The following is a 19769-nucleotide window of genomic DNA, read 5'->3' on the forward strand; positions in this document are numbered from 1 at the left end:
ATTACAGCTATACAGTTCTCATAATCTCTCCACTGCATGTTAGCCCATACAACTAGACAGCTGTCTTTCTACTGAAAAATACATGAATGTTGGCTGCTCACAGCACGACTAATGGAACCAGGCTCATGCAATTTTGTTGGGAGTGCAGGGTTGTGCAGAAGTTGTAACAGTATTTATGGCAAGACTGTATATAATTATATGGGATTAATTGGATGTTATACAGAACAATACATAAGTTATAAGTGTAAGAACTGAAGAAAGTACAGATTTGTAGTGTTTTGAAATCTTTTCTCTTGGCACCTTGTCATATCTTTTTTCCACATCTACTAAACAGATACTTGTGTTCCCATGATTTCATAACTGTTTGTCATAAAGTGAAAATCTGATGCTTGACAACCTATGCTTTCTCCATTTGTTCTTCCCTAAGTTTCTCTTCCAGAGTTTTTACTTAACCTCTTCTTAAATATACTAGCATAGATCTTACTTGGAGTATTCAGTAAGCAAATTTCTCTGAAATTCTGCATATTCAGTTTTATTTCTCTTTTTATAGATAGACACTGTGTCCCACTCCAGTCATCCAGAATTCATTTTTCTTTTGAGGCATTCTGAGATATGCAGTGCAGCTACTGTAAAACTATTATACCTCTATGTTTGAGTATTTGGTAAAGTGGCCTTTGGCATGTTCTCTGAAACTAAAATGCCACAGCACCCTAAGAAAATAGTGTGATATGGTTCGCTATGCTGCCATTAAATAAGCATGCCCCTGAGGATTTACCTGAAGGTAAACCACAGCATGACTGACTGCCTGTCAGGTAAGGTGCAGATGTATAGGTGCCTGCTGCATGTCATGTCAGGAATGGCCTCTGTTTTGGGAATTGATGGTAGCCTGCACCGGCCCCTGGCTAGGAAGTAGCAACTTCTGACTAATAGAATTTAGAGTCCAAATGCTAACTATGGTATCGTAGACATTACAAGAAATGAGAAAATATATCAGGAAAGAAATATGAAAATTCAGTTTGTAAACTCATTTGAAGGTTGTTTCCAAAATGCCAAACAGCAATTGGCAAAGAACAGACAGATGGTTGTGGTCAAACTATGAGATGGGAACATAACCAGAGATTTATGTGCCATAGCAGAAAGAATTGAAGAATTTTACTCAATATTGTATCAGTATAACAAAGTAAATGAAGAAGACAACTATGAAATAACTGAGGTTCCACAAATTCTCTTAGAAGTTATGTGGAGCATCCGAAGCATGCAAAATGGAAAAGCTGCAGAGGAGAGTGGAGTCATAACTGAACTTCTGAAAGCAGGTGGGGAAATGATGTACAGAATCTTGGCAAAACACTTTACTCTCTGTCAGGAGAAAAATTATGTATAAGAACATGGGGAAAAAAAAAGATTAAGTGGAAGACTTGAAGAACTATTGACCCATCAGTCTACTATTAGTGGTTTACAGAGTGTTTACAAAAGTCTTGGATCATAGGCTTTATGGAATTCTAGACCTTGCATAACTTGCAAAGACTTGCCTTTTGAAGTGGCTTTAGCACAATGGACTATGTTCAAGTTGTACAACAGATTATTGAACAGGTAATGAATAGCAACTACCATTATGTTTTGTTTTTATTGGTTATGAGAAAGCCTTTGATTCCATAAAAACTTGTGCGATACTTAAAGCATTACGAAACCAGCAATTGGAGAAGTTATGTCAGGATCATCAGATCAGCATACACCAATGCAACAGCAACAATTCATTTCAATGGAAGCATCTCTATTGTGGAAATATAGAGAAGTACAAGAACTATTCACAGCCTGCCTAGAGGAAATATTCAAATTTCTTGATTGAAAAGAAAAAGGTCTGAAGATAAATGGAAGAAATTTAAGGTATTTATATTTTGCAGTTGATGTAATTATTTTAACTTCAGTTGCACGTGAATTGCAGACTCATATCCATGAACCACAAATTGCTAGTAAAACAGCTGGCTTAAAGATCAACCTAATGGATACCTCAGTTATATTCAATAGCTATGTACATCAAGAAATAATAAAACTCAATAATGATGAAATTTAACAAGCTGATCATTGCATATAGTTAGGTAATGGATATCAGTAGACCAAAGTGGGGGAGGGGAAAAAGTGCTTGGGTGGAAAGCATTTGGAAAATTGCAGTCAATAATCAAAATGCAATCATTATGCATGAAAAGGACAGTTTTTAACCAATGTAGGCTGTTCAATAAGTAATAAGACTAATTTTACTGTCGCGAAACCACTCATCACAATATTAATTTCTTTGGAATAAAGAAATGGTGCTGTCTGTATTAACAAAAGAGGTTGATAGATGGCGTATACGGGCTGACGTGCCAGAGTGTCACGTGACTAAATGCAAACTTGTTACGGTGCGCCTACGAGCAATTAAATTTTGTGTGCGTTTGCAAAAATCGGCATCGGACAAGCTTAAGAAGTTGTTGCCTTCTTGTTCCAGTCTTTCTTTCCATTCTGTGCACACATCCACTCGATGCTGCATTTGCTCCGGTGTCAAGAGTTTGGGAATTCATCGGGCGCAAACACATTTCAGTCCCAAATGTTCAGCCATGATTGAGTGAACACTTCCCACAGAAATATTCAGGACAACATGCAGCTGGTGTACTGTAATTCTACGATCCTCCTTGATGATAATCGCTGCTGTGTTGATCATTGTCTCTGTGATGGACGTTGAAGGTCTTCCCTCACGTTCAAGATCTTCCACATTTTGCCTTCCTTCCTTAAAAGTTTTATGCCAGCGAAAAACACTTGCCCTCGACATTGCTTCATCGTGGAAAGCTTCACGTATCATGTTAAAAGTGTCCGATGCCGATTTTTACAAACGCACACAAAATTTAATCGCATAACGCTGTTCCAAGGATGCTTCCATTTCGACGACTGGTCGCAGCTCGTAGGCGTGCCGAAACAAGCTTGCGTTTAGTCACATGACACTCTGGCACATCAGCTCGTATACGCCATCTATCAACTTCTTTTGTTAATACGGACAACAACATTTCTTTATTCCACAGAAATTAATATTGTGATGAGTGGTTTCAAGACAGTAAAATTAGTCTTATTACTTATTGAACAGCCATCGTATATTGACATATGATCCTGAAACACAGACCCTAAATACAAAAGTTCAAAAATTGAGAGCAACACAATTTTGTATGAAAAAAGTATGCTTGGTATCACAAGACTGGATCACAAAAGGAATTCTTGTATAGCCAGCAAAGGTTGGTCAATTGGTAGAGCATTTGCTAGTAATGGCTCATGCAAAAAGTTAAGCAAATTTGAGCATGGTTAGTAGTTGGAAGGGTCAATTGTTTGATGCTGTTGGTACACTCTCCCTCGATGAGTCTCTGGACTCCCTGGAGGTGCCACATAATAATGATAATAATAAGAAGAAGAAATCAAACCAAAGTCTCTGACTTTATAGAAAGATTCTCGTAGACAAGCTTATACGTTGGTTATGTACTAAATCACTTAAGGAATTGACAATGTATATAAGAATACAAATTAAATTACACTTTAATAAATATTTCCGATATTTCGGCAACGTCACGTTGCCATCTTCAAAAGGAACTTACAAAAAAGGCACGTGCACGTAGGCACTACAACACTGTAACTGAGAACACAATAACAAGGAAACTTTAGAGCTAATTCAAGCTAAATTTCCTCCCGATATCTCAGCCCTATTTCAGTTCACAATGAACTCAGGCTATTTTGTTTGGCAGGGAAAATTCTACAGACAAATACAGGGGACAGCCATGGTCACGGTTCTAGCACATCATTAGCCATTATCCTTCTAGTAATAAAGCTTTTAGTACCAGAATGAAATACTGATAAATTGATCATTAAATAGTTCAACTATGTTATCTGCTTTGGTTACCCGATTCCTATCTCTGCCCAACAAGGTAATCCATCCACTGTTATTTTTCCTCCTACTTGCATAGTAAAAAAAAAGAAAAGAAAGAGAAATTAAAAGGAGACTGGCCCTGCAATCCTAGGATTGCAGGGCCAGTCTCCTCTTAATTTCTTTTTAGTTTCAATATAATACACAGCATGATATGTTTTATAATGAAATTTGTTTTATGCTGAACCAGGCTGTTAAATAATAAAGCAAGCTTATCATTTCACAACATAATTCAGTTTCTTATAAATGAAAAGCATCTTTTAGTTAATTGGTTAACCTTCTGGGGATGTCTTGATAAAAAATGCATCCTTACATATCAGATTTTGATGGTCTGTGTAATTTTTTTATATATTTTTATTCCCCCCCCCCTAATAAATTGTTTGATTTCTTTATTCTAGAAAGAAGGATAATACAACTGAAGGAATTGAACAGGCATCTTTCTGCCATCATCTCATCAGGAGACCACCTCTCACATGAATTACAGAAACCTCTCTTGAATAATGCTTTGAATGTGCACTTTACCTATCACAGGTATTTATTTAGGATAAAGTGAATAAAATCTATATGATTGATGGAATGTGATGTCATGTGTCAAGATATTTGGACAGTGCATGCATATGTGTGTTATTTTTTTTATTATTTTGCTATTCAAAGCAGCACTACAGGCAAAAAAATATAAATGGGATTTTATTAAGTTCACCAATATTCTCTGGCTTTAAACTTAAGCTGTCAATAACATAAAATATTGAAAGGAAGATGGAATAGATGATATTTGATCAGGAATACTCAAGTATGGAGGTATCAAATCTTTACAATGATTATACACTACATTACTCAGAAGGCCTGGTCAGAAGGTTGAATTCTGGATGATTTGCACTAGAGCTATCATAGTACCATCCACTACAAAAAAGAAAAACAATGTGAGAATTATAGAGGAATTTCCATATTGAATGTTCTAGGAAAGATTTGTATAGCATATGTGAGAAGAGTCTGCGAAAAATTGTGGAGATCTGTAGGGGCAGTTAGAATTAGATTTTGACTTGAAGACAGATTGTTAAGAAATCATGGAATATAACATAAAGCTGTATTTAACTCATTTAGATATTGAAATTTCCTATGATAAGATGCCCTGCAAAAAAGTTGTTAAAAACTGCAGTTGCATGTAGTTTGTATTTATACTGTAGTTTAAATTTAAGCTATAACTCAATAGTTTGAATCAAAACAGGTAGAGTCAGATGATTAGTGTAAAAGCAGAGGGATATATGCTATCTCCACTGTAACTCATCATCTATATGGATCACATTTCAATGGCTGTAACTTTAATCCCAAGGGGGGGGGGAACACTTTAGTTTGCCAAGTTTATTTCCAAGAAATCCAAGAAAGCTTCATTAATCCTAAAAGATTAGTGAGATTTATCTTGTTTTTGGAAATTCCCTGAGATAAAAAGGTGCAATAAAGAATGTGAAGCTTTATGCAAAATCTGCAATTCCAAATCTGATGTGTAGATATATACATTGACTTTATCATCATCATCATCCATTTCACGATTGTGTAGCCTTGAGTGATGTAGCAGCTACTATGACAGCAGCATATGATTAAGTTTACATTATTACTAATCTCCTATCAACAGTTTCTTCAAAATCATTGTATTATATGCAAGCATTCCAATATTGTCATATCTAATATTTTGGCCTTCTAGGGCAATTCTAATTGAATCGATCCATCTACATCTTGGTCTTTTTCCTGATATCTTGCATCAAACACTTGCTTTGCTAACCTTTTCTCTGCCATTTTTTTAAGTGATCATACCACCTTAGATTAGCTCACACTTCCTTGCATCCTAACAATGTCAAGTTCCTTCCTAATATCTTCATTTTTAATATGATTCTGCCATCAATGCCATCTGTTCACTCTTCTGATTTTTTAGAGAACTCTCATGTCAGTCACTTCTAATTTTTGATCAAGCATTTTATTTCTAATAATTAATTGGTTTCAACACTATTGTATACTGCTAGTATAGCATTTTGCCATGTTCACAAAAAAAAAAAAAAAAAAGAAAACAGTGCCTAAACAGCTCAAATGTTTTACTTGTTCTGTAGGTTCTAATATCAAACTTAGCAAATATGGTGCCCAGATATAAAATCTGGGCACCATATTATATATTTTTTTCCAGATATACAAAACTTAAATACACATCCTTGTGATATTCTCATGATTGTTCAACTATTTGTGATAAAGTGAAACTTCCGTCTTAACAACCTCTTTTTGGCCTGAGCCTAGCTTGTTCTCTTCCTTCCAAAAATTTTCTCAATCTCTTTTCAAGTATGCTTGCATAAATCTTACATTGAACACAATAGAAAAATCTTTATGATTCTCACAACCAACTTAATTCCCCTTTTCTGAGATAGGAACTATTAGAGATCTAATTCAGTCATGTGGAATTCAATCTTCTTATTTATGCAGTGTGTCCACTGCAAAAACTTTTATATCTTCATATTTTAGTATTTCTAGTTGAATATTCTACTCTCCAGCTGCCTTTCTGCATTCAGGCTTCTGACAGCTTCTTCCACCTCAATTACTGATATCTATTCCTCTTGACTATTTTCTGCTACTCCTCTGTCACTTCTAGTTTCATTTTAAAGGCTTTCAATGTAATTACTCCAGACATCTAGAGTATCTCTATCTTTAGTTTTTGTGTCACCTTTATCATCTTTGATCTTTTATAGTACTCCTTCCTCCATTGTTAAGCTTATTCAATAGCCTCCAGAGCATTTTTCCTGCTTCCTGATATTTATCTCTTATGTTCTTATCAAAATCTTCCCAAAACTTTTGTTTTGCTACTTTTTACATATAGTTTAGCTCTCTTACATTTTTCTTTGTATTCTTTTAGGGCATCTTCTGACTTATTTGCTAAGAGTTTTTGGTATACTTTTTGTTTTCCAGAAACTCTTCTTTAACTTCTTTGTGTTAATGGTGTTCTTATTTTTTATTCTTGCAGACAATTTCATCACATGCTTCCCTAACTGAGTCATTCAATGTTTTCCTCAGGATTCATCACTGAGACTCCAAGGTTTGGTTCCTATTTTTGTACTCTTTCATTTTTTTCTGAATAATGTTTATATAGTAGAGTCTTTCAGAATTTATTTAACAAATTAGGCTTTATTTGAGACTAAAATATACGAGAAATGAGAAGATATAAAGAAAGAAAGAATCTGAATATTTTATTAAAGGAACATTGGCAGTGGTTTCTAAATAATGTTTTATTTATTTTGGATGACAGTACTGGTGGGAAGTAAGAATGGAAACCATATCTGTTACATGTTACATATGCACCACCACATAAAATAATTGCATGTTCAAGGAATTGATTGGTAATTCAAATACATATCCAAATTTTTCTTTCCAATGAGCACACATCTCTCTCTCCCTTTCTGGAAGCAATTTTTAATTAAATAAAAAAAAATTGTAAAAAAATATAAGTAGAAAATATACATCATATAGCAGTTCATACTATCATATGGAAGTGCAACTCTGTTTCTAGAGAAAACTGGGGGTGGGGGGAGACTGCTGATTGCTGTTATTTACTTTGATGTTTTTGTGTATAATATATAGTGGGATAATCTTAAAATATAAATATCACTAGATATTTATATATACTTCACCTGATGCAGAAACCAATCCATTTATTTAACTCATAATAGTTTTAAATCCAGATGTTTATAACTGAAAATAAGAAATATAACTTTGATACACAGAAAAACAGCTGGATATACCAAGTGGGACCACAAAACAAATGAAAAAATCTTACAATCCCTGAAAATAAAACCAATTAATTACTACATAAGACATTATGTAGTAATTAATTGGTTTTACAGTATAAACAAAAATGGTTAGAACATTTAAATAGAATGGACAACAGCAGACTACCAAAAATATTATACAGATACAAAATAAGTGGAAAAAGAAGAATCGGAAGACCAAGAAAAAGATGGCATGAGACCGGAACAGGCCACTTGGTCTAAATTCCATATTAGGAAGAAGAAGAAGACGACTTTGATATACACTGCTTGGAAAGAAGTCAATGGACACCATTGTGAGGAACAAACAGCCATGGTGTTGACCACCATAATAACATGTAGGACATCCTTTTGCTGCGATGATTGCAGCAATCCTATGGGGCTTACTTTCTACGAGCAATCAATGGGAATTTTGGACCATTCTTCTAGCTGGCATGTAATGAGGTCCTAGACTTGTGGGGTGGACATCTCTTGACCTCACCTGACTCTCCAGTTCATATCACAGATATTCAATAGGGTTGAAATCAGGGATCTGGAGGCCTGTCAGGTGTGGTGACATTCATGTCCATAAGCCTTATGACATAGTGCACTGTCTTGTGAAAGAAACATTCCGTAGAAATGCCACAAAGTAGGAAGCATTGCATTGTTCAAAATGTTCAAATACATCTTAGAGTTCACTGTTCGTGGCACCACAAACAGATGTTCAAGGCCAAACCAGGGAAGACAGGACCATGCCACCACGCAGCTCCCTCTGAATTTCATAGTTGGGGTTATGGGGATTACGCACTCTGCTAAGAGACATTCATTGGGCATCTGCTACACCCACACCCATCTGCTTGGTAGAAGGTGTAGCATGATTTGTTGCTCCATAACATACGTGTGGATAGGCTTATGTGTTCGTCAGACATTTTTGTAATAGATTTCATGGTTTGATATGAACACAGATGATTAAGAAAATAACTATTTATTAACTTAAAAGCTAATATTTCGCTGGTATTATATCCAGCATCTTCAGAGCACACAACACAAAGTTTGTTACAAATGCAAAACAACCACAACCCAGTGTAACAGTGGGGCTAGTAAAAGTAATTGCAGTGTGCAACACAAGACTAAAGTCCTAATATGGCGCCATCTAGGTTTAAAAAAAAAAAGCTCCATAACATAGCTTTCCAATTCGCGTCCCACTGTACACGATCTTTGCATCACTGAAAATGACATATGTTGGTTCAGATAATTTGGGGCTTGCATATTGCAATCCATGCTCACAACATGAAACCCATGTTGTGAGCCTCGGTTCTGAATGATTTTGTGCAGATTCATGTTCCAGTCGATGCTTGGAACTCAGCATACAGTGTGTTGGATGACAAATGGCAGTTTTTGCATATTATCCTTCGTAGCACCCTATGGTCACATTCGGTGAGTGTGGTAGCACTTTCAGTTGACTCCCTACACTTTCATTTCAGTATAGTTTCAGTGATTTTTGACCTGGGATCACCCAATTTGTCAACAATTTACCAAACAGATAGAGCTGCAACATGACATTCTATCACAACACCTTTTTTCAAACTCTGTCAGTTTCTTCCTTTCAATCATTTCACCGGATACAGTTGCACTGACTTGGGAGCATTATTCTTCCAGTTTATACCAGCTACAAACATGTAACTTGTTATATGGCATGATGCACCTTGCCCATGGGAATGTCTGTTGATTTCTTTCCAAGCAGCGTATATTAGTTGTACTTAGTCTATACTTGAGATGCTTGTGTCCATCCAGCCATTTGTCTTCGATTGCTTTTGATTTAAATTTTATCATTATAGGAAATTGATTTGTTTTTCTACCTTTACAAGGAACACAATGCATAGCTCCGATGTCATCTTCATTATTGTTGATCTTGATTTTATATGCAGTTTTCTTTGCTATTTCATTCATTTTTTCTTGTGGCTCACAGGGGGGTGGGGAAACACCAACAGTTTCCGGGTTTGAGCTTATTGCCGTTGATTCAAGTCATCGACTGTTTCATGAATTATTTTAGGTTCCGTACACAACTTCATATTTGTTTTTCAGTTTTGAATTTTTTAATGTTTAGTGTTAGGCCGGCAGTGATAGACAAAAAGTTATCTGTTTTGTTTAGAGTATATTCTGTCAAACCTTTAAGTCATTGAAAGTTTATTTTTCACTTGGTTAGAATATAATAAATTTAGTTTAATCCTTTATCCAAGTGTGAGCAAACAAAGTTTGTGCCTGAAAGTATCTTCAGGACTGGGGTAAGGTGATACAACACCAGGGAGACTCCTTACAAAGGTGGAGCAAGCTACCAACCCTCTTATCTCAGTATCCCCATAATGCAAAACACATTTCCTTGTGGAAATGTCTAATGTTATGCATTAAGGGAAGGGCCACTACCCAGACTAATTTCGACCTTTATTGAGGTCTCTCAGCTGGTATCACCACTTGGGCCTGGCTCCCACTGAAGAGACCTCAATAAAGGTCGAAACTAGCCTGCGTAGTGGCCCTTCCCTTAATGCATAACATTAGACATTTCCACAAGGAGATGTGTTTTGCATTATGGGAGATACTGAGATAGGAGTGTTGGTAGCTTGCTCCACCTTTGCAAGGAGTCGACCTGGTGTTGTACCACCTTACCCCAGTCCTGAAGATACTTTCAGGTGCAAACTTTGTTTGCTCACACTTGGATAAAGGATTAAACTAAATTTATTATATAACTTTTAAGTCATTAACAGGAAACACTTTTCCTGTTAATGTCTTTTTTAGTTCTTTCATTATACCAATTAAATCTGTAATACGAATACTGTTCGTGTTGCTTATCTCTGGAATGCACGAATCATCTGGAGGGCATTGGTCAGCACTGGAATGATGTCCATTGTGGGACAAAGAATTTGAACTCTGAGTAGAACTTTGTTTTTTGCCAAATTTGCATGAAGGGTATTTCCAGTGTTATTTTCTGTCTTTAGAGAGCTTTTTAAATGGTATTCGTACTTTTGTTGAGATCAGCACATCAAAAATTATAACTGCTTTTGCAGTTGTCTGCAAACTTTATAACAGATATAGTGTCAATACATATATCTTCACACACTTTGCAGTAGACTGCCGTTTTATAGATAGTTTACTTCTAAGGTTAATTTTATCCTTTGTTCTAGGTACTCACTAGTCAGTGCTGACCGTTTACGGACAGCAAGTTTGGTAAGGGCAATGTTTTCATACTGCTTGTAGAGATTGACGTTCACAGAGTGAACATTATTCTGTGAACGTCAACCACTAGAACGTCATCTCACTAGATGATGTAATGAAGTGAGCATTAGATCATCTAGTGAAGCGCATGACAGGCTGTGCTTCAAGATTAATATAGTACTTTTTTTTGTCAAATATCTCATCAGTTTATTTTCGTAATGCTGATTCTAGCATGTCTTATGATAAATACTATTTTACATTTTTACTTACCTCACTTATCGCAACAATTTTGGCATGCCATTCATCACTAACTCCTATTTTTGTTCATTATCACTGATTTGTTCATAATGGAATAAGACCAACAATAGGATACAGAAAGCAAGATTATGAGAATAAGAAAATAAATATCATCAATATAGGACTTAAAATATTTTGTGCTGGCTGATGAGGCCAGTAAATATGTCACTAGTCAGGTGTCATCATGAGTGGATAAATATAGCCACCTAATACAAATCTGAAAACAAACCCCAACTCAACATCACCAGAGTTAAAGATCGGTACTATCAACGTAAGAAGCCTGAATGGCAAAGAAATGGAGCTAGCTGAGGAATTAGATAAGTACTAGATCGACATAATAGGGATGACTGAAACAAAAAAGACCAAAACTGGTGAGATCTTTCTGAGCAATAAATACAAAATGTTATATTCAGGCAATGAGAATCAAGAAAAAGAAGGAGTAGCCATAGTATTCAACACAAAATACGAGGCTAATCTTCTCGAATGGCAGGCAGTCTCAAGTAGAGTAATGTGGGCAAATATGAGAATGGGGAACTGGACAATGAGACTTATTTGTGCCTATGGTCCCACAGAAGGTTCTGCTAAGGTAGAAGTGGAGGAATTTTTTGAGGATTTAGAAAAAGCAACTGACACAATAAAAAATGAAAAGTTGGTCCTTGTTGGGGATCTAAATAGCAGAGTAGGAAATGATTGTGAGACATACAAAAATATTTTGGGAAAATTTGGAGAAAAGAGAAAAGCTAATAATAATGGCAAATATCTGTTGGATTTCTGTTCAGGACATGGACTGGTTATTACCAACACCATGTTCCAACATAAAAATGTGCACAAATTCACATGGAGAGAAGAGGCTAGGAATAAGAAAAGTCTCATTGACTATGTTATTGTTCATAGTGATCTTTTCTCCCTGGTGCAGGACACCAGAGTGTACAGAGGATTTGAAATTGGAAGCGATCATTATTTAGTCTTGAGCAGAATAAAATTAAATTTCGTATTGAAAAGAATAACATGTAAGAAAGTTTTAAAGTGAATAAAAGTCGAGCAGTTCTCAGATGTGAACTGTAGACTAAAATACACAAAGATTATTGAAGAAAAAATGAAAGAGTTTGAGAACAGGAATCAAACCTTGGAGATTCAGTGGCAAACTCTGAAGAAAACATTGATTGATTCTGCCAGAGAGGCATGTGGTGAGGTTGTCTGTAGGATAAAAAAATCAGAAATCCCTGGTGGACACAGGAAGTTAAAGGGGCAGCAGTGAAGGAAAAGAAGAAAGCATACCAAAAGTTCCTGTCAAATAAGTCAGCTTTTGCTCTTAGAGAATATAGAGACAAATGCAAGAATGCTCAACAAAGTGTAAAACTAGCTAAACAAAAGCCATGGGAGGACTTTGGCAAGAATATAGAAAATAAATATCAAGAAGGTGGCAAAATATTCTGGAGGTTGTTGAAGAAGCTTAAGAATGGAGGAAAGAGTGCTGTAAAAGGAATTAGAGATGATAAAGGTGACATGAAAATGGGAGAAAAAGATATCCTTGAAGTAAGAAGTAATTACTTTGAAAAACTGCTAAATGAAACAAGCAGTGATGACAGCACAGTGGTAAAAAACACTGATCAGGCATGCAGTCAGGAATACATATCCATACTTGAAGTAGAAAAAGCCATCAAAGGCTTGAAATGTGGAAAGGCAGCAGGAGTAGATGATATTCGACCAGAAATGCTGAAGTATGGTGGTATAAGAGTCTTACACTGGCTGCACTGCATAGTTCAGAAAGCCTGGACAGAGGGACGAATTCCTGATGATTGGAGTAGAGCTCTCATAGTACCCATATATAAAAATGGAAATAAAGCTGAATGTGAGAATTACAGAGGTATTTCCCTACTGAGTGTTCCTGGCAAGATCTATGCAAGTATACTTGAAAAACAGTTGAGAAGAATTGTGGAAGAAAAGCTTGGTGAAGAACAAGCTGGATTCAGGTCAAATAGAGGCTGTCAGGATCAGATCTTCACTTTACGACAAATAGTCGAGAAAGCATGGGAATATAACAAAGATCTGTATTTAAGTTTTGTTGATCTGGAAAAGACATATGACAAGGTGCCAAGAGAGAAGCTATTCAATACGCTGCAGTTATATGGTGTGAATGGGGCATTATATCAAGCAGTACTTAGTCTTTATTTGAGTTGTAAGTCAGCAGTTAGAATTGAAGGAAGTACAGGAAGATGGTTTAATGTTAAATCTGGTGTGCGACAAGGATGTACATTATCCCCTCTGTTATTCATTATCTATATGGATCACTTTACGAAGGAAAGTGGTATTAAACATGAAAGCAAAATTGGAGATGTTAATGTCAGCTCTTTGCTTTATGCGGATGATGTTATAGTTCTGAATAAATCTGCTACAGTTCTGCAAGATTCTCTGACTAAATTGAATAGCTGTTGTAATAGATATGAAGGTCAGCAATAAAAAGACAAAGACAATGAAAATAGGCAGAATCATTGAAAATGTCAACTGTGTTGTGAACGGAGAACCTGTGGAACAAGTAAAACATTTCAGCTATTTAGGCACAATTTTTACTGAAGATGGTAAATTAAATATAGAAATAGACAACAGAATCAGCAAAGCTGGTATGGTCAGAAGTCAATTGAATAAATTCATATGAAATAAGAGAGAAATTAGTCGGAACACTAAATTAGCTGTATACAAGACAGTGTTCAAACCAATTTTAACTTATGGATCTGAGAGCTGGGTCAGAAGTAAAACACTTGACCAAAGACTAGAGACCGCAGATATGAGAATCCTGAGAAAGATTAGAGGCATGAACAGATGGCTTCAATGGCAATATCATATTAGGAAAGAACTTAACATTCTCGGCATCCAGGAATGCGTTAGCAGAGCTAATCTCAGGTGGTATGGTCACTTAAACAGAATGGGTGAGGAAATATTAACAAAACAAGTGTTCTCCGCCAGGTTGTCAGGAAAACGACCCAGAAGACCAAGATATAGGTGGATTATTATGGTACAATGTGCCTTAGATGATAGAAATATAAGATCTGATAATGATAATATTGGAGTCTTGACAAGTAACAGACAGATTTGGAGGAAAATTGTAGATAGGAAGTTAGTAATTATGTAAATTTTTCATGTAGTACATCATATCCTGTACACCCCTTGAGGGTACGTGTCAGGAATTTGATGATGATGAGCAATTGCAGATAAAATTCAAAGTAAGGTTTTTGTTTCTTCCAGTGAACAATGTGTAAACCTTACATTCAATGCTAAGATTAAAATGATTAAATTTAGTGATGATGATATATTTACACTAGTTGCTACTACAGTTATAAGTAAACCAGACAATCTTATTGCCGAAATGGAAAAACTTTTAATGGTGTAGATTGGATTGATGATCAAACTGGTTGACTTGTTCCCTTAAGCTGTTCAGAATACTTTTTTCATTTACTAAAATTATTCTAAGTTTTTTGTTTGCTTACAAGGCTGTTTTAGCCCTGTCTAGGTTTTTTTTTTTGACTGAGTGGTCAGTTCAATCTCCACTGGTAGCCAGTCATAGATTGCTGGCCCAAGGCTATCAGTAATTTAAACATCCTGCAGTGATGAGATGGCTCAACAAGTGATTGATAACTCGGGGGAATGGTTGAAAACAGGCTTATATTAGAAAAAGTTCCTCTAGTTGGTGACTGGACTTGAATTTAAGTCTCTCTCTCTTCTTGTTGCTTTAGTGCTGAGCAGTGCAAACACCACTTCCACTGAGCTACGCAGGCTGTACATGTTGTATCAGGTAATTATTCCTGAATAACTGCATAAATTCCATTTCTTAACCTCCTGTGTCCTTTCCCTCTTCCAGTGTATGTTCCCATAGTTGTCCCCTCAATAATTTTTTATGCTGTGCCTTCCCCCCCCACACCTGGAGTAGCAAGCTAGGCATATTTGTTTTTGTCTTAATCTCACACCAAATAACTTCAAATGTACTGCCTCCTTTACCTTTCTGCAGTACTTCTCTAGTTGCATTTCTTTTGCTGTCATTAGTGAAGTCTGTCCACCAGTCATCTTCTCTTTATTCTTTCTGAAAATAGTATCTCTTACATTCTACACCTGCAACAATATTTCCTCTGTTAACCAGGTCTTTACTGTTTGGTTAATTAGCTGACCTAAAGAAAGAAGAAGAATCTGTTAACATTTTTCTTGAGTTCGTGATTGTAGTTGAAGAAAACTTCACGAGGAAGGCTGCTCTGGAGGACCTAGGTAGATCCATGAAATAAAAGAGGAAGAGGAAAAGTAGCCTCTAAGTTAACACCTGTGGTCTTCTGTAGCTGCAGTCATGTTTTGAGGAATAATGTCATGGTAACAACACATTTTCTTTGTTGTTGTAAAAGCAACAACAAAGAAATTGGAAAGATGGTTCTTGTTGGAGATCTGAACAGCAGAGCAGGAAATGAATCCTACCCAGGCATATGGGAAAATTTAGAGAAAAGGACAAAGCTGATAGTAATGGTAAGTATTTACTGGACTTCTGCTCAGCACACGGACTAGCCATTACTAACACCATGTTTCAACGTAAAGATGTGCACAAGTTCACATGGAGAGAAGACATAAGATATAAGAAAAGCCTCATTCACTATGTTATTGTTGATAGTGATATCATGCTGGTTCAGGATACAACAGTACACAGAGGATTTGAAATTGGAAGTAACCATTGCTCAGTACTAAGCAGGATAAAAATGAATATCATACTGAAAAGAACAGCATGTAAGAAAGTTTTAAAAAATAATTATTTACTGGACTTCTGCTCAGTACACGGACTAGCCATTACTAACACCATGTTTCAACGTAAAGATGTGCACAAGTTCACATGGAGAGAAGACATAAGATATAAGAAAAGCCTCATTCACTATGTCATTGTTGATAATGATATCATGCTGGTTCAGGATACAACAGTACACAGAGGATTTGAAATTGGAAGTAACCATTGCTCAGTACTAAGCAGGATAAAAATGAATATCATACTGAAAAGAACAGCATGTAAGAAAGTTTTAAAAAATAATTAAATTTGAGCAGCTTTTACAGGTAAATTGTAGACTTCCACAGGTAGACTCGATTATACAAACATTATTGAAGAAAAAATAAAACAAATTGATAACAAGAACCAAACCTTGGAGTTTCAGTGGCAAACTCTGAAGAAGACTGATTGCTTCTGCTGGGAAGGTATGTAGTAAAGTTCTGCAAGAATAGAAAAATAAGAATACCATAGTGGACACAAGAAGTTATAGAAGGAAAAGAAGAAAACATGCCAAAAGTTTCTATCAAATAAATCAGCATACGTCCTAAAAGAATACAGAAAAAAATGTAAGAGAGCTAAGCTATGTGTAAAAGTAGCTAAACAAAAGTCATGGGAAGACTTTGTTATGAGTATGGAAAATATCATTAAGGTGGCAAAATGTTCTGGAGGTTATTGAAGAAGCTTAGAAATGGTGGAAGGAATACTGTAAAAGGAATCAAAGATGATAATGGTGACATGAAAACTGAAGATAAGGATATCCTAGATGCTTGGAGTAATTATATTTGAAGGACTGTTATATGAAACAAACAGAGAACCATACTAGAACATTTTCAAGAGGAATTCAAAGAGCAGTACATATCTTCTTGAGGTAGAAAAAGTCATCAAAAACTTGAAATACAGAAAGATAGTGGAAGTAGATAATATTTGGCAAGAAATGGTTATTAGAATGAGGTATAAAAGTTTTACAGTAGCTACTCTGCATGATTCAGGGGGTCTAGTCAGAAGACCAAATTTCAGATGATTGTATTAGAGCTCTAATAGTTCCCACCTAGGGGAAAAAAAAAGGGAATAAAGCTGAATGTGAGAATTACAGAGAAGTTTTTCTACTAAGAGTTCCAGGTAAGAATTATGCAATCATACTTAAAAAGAGGTTCAGAAAGATCGTGGAAGAGAAACTTGGAGAAGGACAAGCTGGGTTCATGCCAAATAGAGGTTGTCAAGATCAGATTTTTATTTTAAGACAAATACAGTGGTATCTTGCTAATCCAAACTAATAAAAACCGTGCTAGTTTGGAGTAGCAAAGTTTGGATTAGCGAAATTTCCCCCAAGAGACAACAATAACTAACATTTAAGACAAAAATAATCAGATTCTAATTGTACATCAATTTAATCCTGTAAATGAAGTAACTGATAGAAAAAAAGCTACTGTACTTTAACATAAAACTTAAAAAATAATACAGTACACAAGTTTATTTTAGTAAAAAATTTTTGTTTGTATGTACCTATATCGTTGAGGATTCTAATTTAATAAAATTGCATAGTTCAGTACATAACTTAATTTGTGTAAAATATCACTTTCTTGTACACAACGCAATAAAAAGTTTCACAAAATAACATAAAAAAAGTTCTTTTTATTTCTTTGCAAAAAAAGTCACTGATTTTCTTTTGTTTCTTGGGAGCTAAACTTTTTTTGAATGCTTCTTCTCAGAGCTGCATTAGCAATAAAATTTTGTGGAATGGCGTATCATTCTACTTAGCCCATTCTATACACACATTAAAACTGTCAACTGGCTCTTCATGTTTTACTTTTTTTTCTTCGAGTTCGTTATCATCATCTAATTCATTCTGTAGTGTTATATTTATAATTTCAGCATCTGATTTGATTTCGAATTCACTTTCAGTTCTACCTGTAATCCATTCTGTAACATCTGTTTGTGAAATTTCAACATCTGGATTTATATTTTTAATCAAATTATGCACGTTTTGAATTTCCTCTTTTTGTATCACCGTAGTTATCTTGGTAAATTCTAGACGGCCACAGTTTTTTTTTTCCATGATGCTCAAATTGCTTCAGGTTTGATGGCTTACCAAGCAGCAGCAACTGAGAATGCTACATCCTTCAAATTTATATTTTTTATTGATGTGGTAATATCATAATTTTGGGAAATTACATTTAAAAACAGATCTTGATGATATTTTAATTTAATGGATTGTATTATGTTCTGATCCATTGGTTGCAACAATAGAGTACAGTTTGAGGCAAAAACATAGCTTTAAATTTCCATCCTCACTAATCAATTCATCTGCCGGAGGATGTCCAGGACAGTTATCCAATAATAAAAGTGCTTTCTGTTCTAAATTCAGGGATTTTAAATAAGTTTTAACAGACGGTACGAAATCGTTGTGAAACCAGTTTGAAAAAAAGTTTGATATTCATCCATCCTTTACGTTGACTTCGGTACAAAACCGAAAGGCAGCAGTTCTTAAATGGTCTTAGGTTTTTTGATTTTCCAGCCATAAGCAACTTTAATTTGTGTTTTCCTGAGGCGTTTGCACAAGGCATGATTGTGACATGCTCTTTGGACATTTTTCAACCGGGCTCTAAGACTTCATTTCTGTGAACTAGAGTTTTTCTCTGGTCATGACCTCGAACAAAGACCACTTTTGTCTACATTATAAATTTGATCATCGGTTAAATTTAATTCAAGAATTTTTTCTAAAAAAGCTTTTTGGAATGGTTTTACGGCGGAAACGTCACTAGACAGTTTTCCCCTGATATTGATAGATACCAAATACCGTGGCGTTTCTTAAATTTTTTTAGCCAACCATCAGTTGCTTTGAATTTCTGATCTGGGTAAATTTGTGAATGGAAATGCTTAGCTTTCTGCTTTAAAATGTCTCTGGGGAGTATGACGATTTCTTTCTTGAAGAAACCACGTGTAAACAGCAGAATCAAGTAAAGAAAAATCACTTGTTTTCAGAGTTTGTCTCTTAAGGACCAAGCCTTGCTTGGTCCTTCTTCTGTGCTTGAAATCTAAGTTAAAATCCTGTCTTTTTATTTTTTATGTCACTGATTGTAGATTTGCCGACATTGTATTCAGTAGCAAGTTGTACTACGGCCGCCTCACCCTTTTCTAGATGCTGAATTATTTTACACTTATCCGACAATGATAACGTTGCATGTTTTCTTTTGGTAGGCTTCGACCCGGTAGCCATTTTAATGAAATAAATTTTAGTGTTAAAAAGAGTAAAATAAAGAATGAAATACCAAATGACAAACTAAAACAATTGATAATCATTCACTGAAAACTTACGAAAACACAAAACAATAAAGACAACTCAGACAACTTTTCATTTCAGTAACCAAAGAAAAACTGAGCGTTATATACAACCAAGCTTTAGACTAAGTTGTCGTTGTTATTGAAGAGACATAAAGATACACAAACATTGTGCAATAGTGGTGACTAATCATTCATTAACAACAGCAGTGATTCATGCTGACAGTACAGTACATGCTGTGCAGTATAAAAAAAAAGCAAACGTGAACACACAATAAATCAAAATAAGCCTACAGTACAGTATAACCGTACAATCGACAGTATGAAAAAATACTCTACTGTAATAATAATAAAATAAATAATAATAGTTAAAATAATAATTATTAAATAAAAAAACAATAGTACACGAAATAATAATACGTAATAAATAAAACTTTGTTCTTTCAAACTGCAGTTCAGATTATTGGAGGGTTTCGGATTA

At 35.3% G+C, this 19769-nt stretch overlaps 1 protein-coding gene across 2 annotated transcripts in view; it reads left to right on the plus strand.

The window, feature by feature from the left end:
- LOC150102936 (uncharacterized) overlaps window positions 1-19769 on the plus strand; it is an 87360-nt gene that overhangs the window by 47855 nt on the left and 19736 nt on the right. For both annotated transcript variants that reach the window (XM_090397900.1, XM_090397901.1), the window contains exon 4: window positions 4336-4468. In XM_090397900.1, coding sequence (XP_090254026.1) covers window positions 4336-4468 — 133 coding nt within the window. The remainder of the gene's footprint in view (window positions 1-4335; window positions 4469-19769) is intronic.

This window comes from Typopeltis vanoorti, chromosome 9, assembly GCF_054136105.1.
Source record: "Typopeltis vanoorti isolate ZY-2024b chromosome 9, IOZ_Tvanoo_1.0, whole genome shotgun sequence".
Classification (NCBI taxonomy): domain Eukaryota; kingdom Metazoa; phylum Arthropoda; class Arachnida; order Uropygi; family Thelyphonidae; genus Typopeltis; species Typopeltis vanoorti.